The 4,762-nt window shown below is 63.5% G+C and overlaps 1 protein-coding gene across 1 annotated transcript; it reads left to right on the top strand.

Moving 5' to 3' along the window:
* The first annotated feature begins 1,223 nt into the window (after positions 1 to 1,223).
* TCAP (titin-cap) lies at positions 1,224 to 4,577 on the top strand. Its single transcript, XM_064733681.1, has 2 exons — positions 1,224 to 1,653; positions 3,981 to 4,577. Exons 1-2 carry the CDS (start codon positions 1,238 to 1,240, stop codon positions 4,234 to 4,236), a joined length of 672 nt encoding a protein of 223 aa, XP_064589751.1. The 5' UTR covers positions 1,224 to 1,237; the 3' UTR covers positions 4,237 to 4,577.
* The last annotated feature ends 185 nt before the right edge of the window (positions 4,578 to 4,762 follow it).

Raw genomic sequence — 4,762 nt, 5'->3', positions numbered from 1 at the left:
GGTTTGGGTTACCTGTGTGGGTTTGTCAGTGAATGGAGGGGTGGGGGCAGATGTGGGGTTGGGGTCACCCTGAAGAACCCCCCAGTGTTAAAGGGGGGGGTCCAGGCTCCTTGGGGCACTGCCCGTGGGTGGCACTGCCCATGGGTGGCACTGTCCCCAACCCCGTGGTGGCACCAGCAGCTCCATCGACCTAGAGCATCTCTGTCTGTCCCCAGTGTCCCTGCAGCCCTGGGTTCATCCCCTGGGCTGGGACCCCCACGCTTGGGGGCAGCTTTGGGGGCTGCCACCAGCCCTGTCCCCCCTGTCACCATCCTCACATCCCCTCTGTCACCAGCCCTGTCCTCTGTCACCAGCCACCTCCCCTGGGTCACTGCCACCCGACTGCTGGCCCCACAAACCCCCATTTGGGGGTCCCTACAGCCCCAAACCCCTGTCCTGGGCTGTCCCCAATGTCCCTCTGAAGGAGACCCCAATGTTCATGTGACAGTGACCCCAATGTCCCTCTGGCAGGAACCTCAGGGTCCCTCTGAGGGTGACCCAATGTCCCTCTGAAGGAGACCCCAATATCCCTGTGAGGGTGACCCCAATGTCCCTCTGAGGGGGACCCCAGTGTCCCTTTGAGTGGGACCCCAATATCCCTGTGAAGGGGACCCCAGTGTCCCTCTGAAGGGGACCCCAATGTCCCTTTGAGGGGGACCCTGATGTCCCTTTGAAGGTGACCCCAATATCCCTGTGAAGGGGACCCCAATGTCCCTGTGAAGGTGACCCCAATATTGCTGTGATGGTGACCCCAATATCCCTGTAAAGGGGACACCAATGTCCCTTTGAGGGGGACCCCAATGTCCCTGTCAAGGTGACCCCAATGTCCCTCTGACAGGAACCCCAGTGTCCCTCTGAGGGGGACCCCAATGTCCCTGTGAGGGTGACCCCAATGTCCCTGTGAGGGGGACCCCAATGTCCCTCTGACAGGAACCCCAATGTCCCTGTAAAGGTGACCCCAATATCCCTGTAAAGGGACACCAGTGTCCTCTGAAGGGGACCCAGTGTCCCTCTGACAGGAACCCCAGTGTCCCTCTGAGGGGGACCCCAATGTCCCTGTGAAGGGGACCCCAATATCTCTGTAAAGGGACACCAGTGCCCCTCTGAAGGGACCCCAATATCCCTCTGACAGGGACCCCAGTGTCCTCTGTCACTGTGGCCGCCGTGGGTGGCACTGTGCCGTGGGTGGCACTGTGCCATGGGTGGCACTGGGCTGGCACACAGGGGGCAGGCAAAGGCCAGCCGTGCCCTGGGCAGGTGCCAGGGCGGGTCCTGCCGGTGCCCTCACGTTGCTGGCAGGCTCTGCCCCGCGTCCCCAAGGCGGGAAGGGGAGGGGACACCCCCGTGGGTGCCACACACGTGGCCGAGGTGCCACCCCCCCTCCTTGGCAGCGCCCGGTGCCTCCCAAAATAGCCCCGGCGGGGCCATAAAAGCAGAAGGGGCACGGGGGGAGGGGGAAAGCGGCGCCATGGTGGGACCTGCGGTGTTGGGGGGCTCCGGGGGGCTCCTCTCGGCCCGCCTGGGCTGCCGGGTGCAGGAGGAGGACGTGGGCAGGAGAGAAACCTTCAGTGCCGAGTGGCTGGACCTGGAGCTCAGCTCCCGACCCGAGGAGGGGTGAGGGGCACGGCCAGGGGGGTGCCAAGGGGTGCCAGGGTACGGGGGGCACCGCGTGTTGGAGGATTTGGGGGCTTTTTGTGAGGATTTGGGTTGTGGGGTTCTGAAATGTGGGGTTTTCATTGGGTTGTGGGTGGTTCCAAATTGTGGGGTCTCCATAGGGTCTTGTAGGGGCTCCAAGGGTCCCAAAATATCGGGGCATTTGGGCAGCCCAAGGGTCCCAAACTTGGGTAGACCCAGGGGGTCCCAGGGGGTGCCAGGGATCTGAGGGGTCCCAGGGGTGCTGGGGGCACAGGGGGCATCAGGTGCTGGAGGATTTGGGGGGTTTGTTCTGGGTTTGGGGTTTGTTTGGGTTGTGGGGTTCTGAAATGTGGGGTTTCCATGAGTGTTTGAGGGGCTCCAAGGGTCCCAAAATGTGGGGGTTTGGGCAGCCCAAGGGTCCCAAACTTGAGTAGATCCAAAAGTCCTAGGGGGTCCCAGGGGGTGCCAGGGGTATGGGGGCATGGGGGGCACTGGGTGTTGGAGGATTTGAGGGGCTTTTTGTGAGGATTTGGGTTGTGGGGTTCTGAAATGTGGGGTTTCCATGAGGGTTTGAGGGGCTCCAAGGGTCCCAAAATATGAGGTTTCCATGGGTTTCTGGGGTCGTTCCAAAATATGGGGTTTCCATGGGGTCTCAAGGGGCTCCAAGGGTCCCAAAATGTGGGGTTTTGAGCAGCCCAAGGGTCCCAAACTTGGGTAGACCCAAGAATCCCAGGGGGTGCCAGGGATCTGAGGGGTCCCAGGGGTGCTGGGGGCACAGGGGGCATCAGGTGCTGGAGGATTTGGGGGGTTTGTTGTGGGGATTTGGGTTGTGGGGTTCTGAAATGTGGGGTTTCCATGAGGGTTTGAGGGGCTCCAAGTGTCCCAAAATGTGGGGTTTTGGGCAGCCCAAGGGTCCCAAACTTGAGCAGATCCAAAAGTCCTAGGGGCTGCCAGGGGTATGGGGGGTCCGAGGGGGCAGGGGGGGCACTGGGTGTTGGAGGATTTGAGGGGCTTTTTGTGGGGATTTGGGTTGTGGGATTCTGAAATGTGGGGTTTCCATGGGGTTGTAGGGTGGTTCTAAAATTGGGGGTTTCCATTGGGTTTTGGGGTGGCTCCAAGGGTCCCAAGATATGGGGTTTCCATTGGGGTTGTGGGGTGGTTCCAAAATATGGGGTTTCCATGGGGATTTGGGGCTGTAGAGACTCCAGTAGGGTTTTGTGCAGCCCGAATCCCAAACTTGGTTGTCCCCATGGGGTCTTGTGTCCCAAATCAGGAGGTTCCCAGGGGATTTTGGGGTCTCCGAGGGTCCCTGTGCGGTCAGGGGAGGTGGTGGGGGGTACCCAAGTGGGGTTGGGAAGATCTCAGGGGTTCCTGTGAAGAAATTGGGGGATTTTTATGGGGCTGGGGGAGGCCGGGATTCCATAAAGGGTGAGGAGAACATGGGGGTCCCCATGGGGGTTCCCATGGGGGTCTCCAGGGTTCCTGTGGGGCTGAGGTGGGATATGGGGGTTCTCCTATGGGGTGGGGAGGCACATGGGGGTCTCCAGGGGTCTCATGGGGATCTCCAGGGGTCTCATGGGGATCTCCAGGGGTTCTCGTGGGGGTCTCCAAGGGTTTCTATGGGGGTCTCCAGGGGTTTAGCTAGGATGTGGGACATGAGGGGTTCTCCTATGGGGTGGGGCAGCACACGGGGGTCTCCAGGGGTTCCTTTGGGGGTCTCCAGGGGTCCCATGGGGCTCTCCTTGGGTTCCCATGGGGCTGAGGTGGGGTGTGGGGGTTCTCCCATGGGGTGGGGCGGCACACGGGGGTCTCCAGGCGTTCCCATGAGGATCTCAAGGTGTTCCCATGGGGGTCTCCAGGGGTTCCCATGGGGCTCAGCTGGAATATGGGGTATGGGGGTTCTCCCATGGGGTGGGGAGGCACCCGGGGGTCTCCAGGGTTCCGTGGGGGTCTCAAGGTGTGTCCATGGGTCTCAAGGTGTTCCCAGGGCTGAGCTGGAATAGGGGACTGGGAGGTTCTCCTATGGGTGGCAGCACACGGGGTCTCCAGGTGTTCCATGGGGGTCTCACGCGTTCCCATGGGGCTCAGCTGGAATATGGGGTAGGGGGTTCTCCCATGGGGTGGGGCAGCACACGGGGGTCTCCAGGGGTTCTCGTGGGGGTCTCCAGATGCTCCCATGGGGCTGAGCTGGGATATGGGACATGGGGGGTTCTCCCATGGGGTGGGGCGGCACCCGGGGGTCTCCAGGGTGACCCCGAGGGCTCCGAGCAGCCCCAGCGAGGCTCTGTCTGTCCGTCCGTGCCCAGGTGGTGCCGGCGGGAGGCGGACACGCAGCGCCGGGAGTCGCTGGAGCAGCGCGGGGCCGTGCGGGTGCTGCAGCAGCGCTCGCCCTGGGGGCTGCTCAGGGTGGGGGTCCTGGGGCAGCCCCTGGCCCAGCACCTCCTGCCCTACGCCCGCACCTTCCCCGTGCCCCTGTTCGCCCCCTCGGACCTGCGCGGGGCCAAGGGCGGCGTCCCCCGCACCCTCTCCCGCTCCCTCTCGCACGAAGCCCAGCGGGGCTGAGGGGCCGGGGGCGCTCGGGGTGCGGGGTGGGGGGGCAGCAGGGTGATGTTGGGGGGCTGGGGGGGGGCTCAGCCGCCCCCCGAAAAGAAGGATTGGGGCAGGTGGGGGTGGGCTCCCATCGCTTGGGACCCCAGCCCGCTGCGGGCGCGGTGGAGGCCGGTGGGGATGAGGACCCCGCGGGTCGGGGGGCTCCCGCCCTTCGGGGGGCTCCCGGCAGCTCCGGCGTGACTCAGTTTCCCTGGCGAGAAGAAGGGAATGAGAGGATGAGGATGAGGATGGCCGAAAGCCTCGGGGGGGTGGGGGGGTTGTACAAAACGCGCTCTTTGTACGGCAATAAAACCGCGCAAAGAACCTGCAAAAACTCTACCTTGGCACGGCAGTGTCTGTTTGGGGGGGTACAAGGGTGGGGGGCAAGATTTCGGGTGAGGGGAGCCGTGTGTGGGGCACACGGGGAAACTGAGGCACGGCAGCTGGCGGGACCCGGTGTCTGATGGCACTGGGGGGGTCTGGGTGGGTGAGGGGGGGT

The sequence above is a fragment of the Zonotrichia leucophrys genome, chromosome 27 (genome assembly GCF_028769735.1).
Source record: "Zonotrichia leucophrys gambelii isolate GWCS_2022_RI chromosome 27, RI_Zleu_2.0, whole genome shotgun sequence".
Classification (NCBI taxonomy): domain Eukaryota; kingdom Metazoa; phylum Chordata; class Aves; order Passeriformes; family Passerellidae; genus Zonotrichia; species Zonotrichia leucophrys.
Note: the sequence above shows the minus strand (reverse complement) of the source record. Positions and strands in the feature narration are given on the sequence as shown.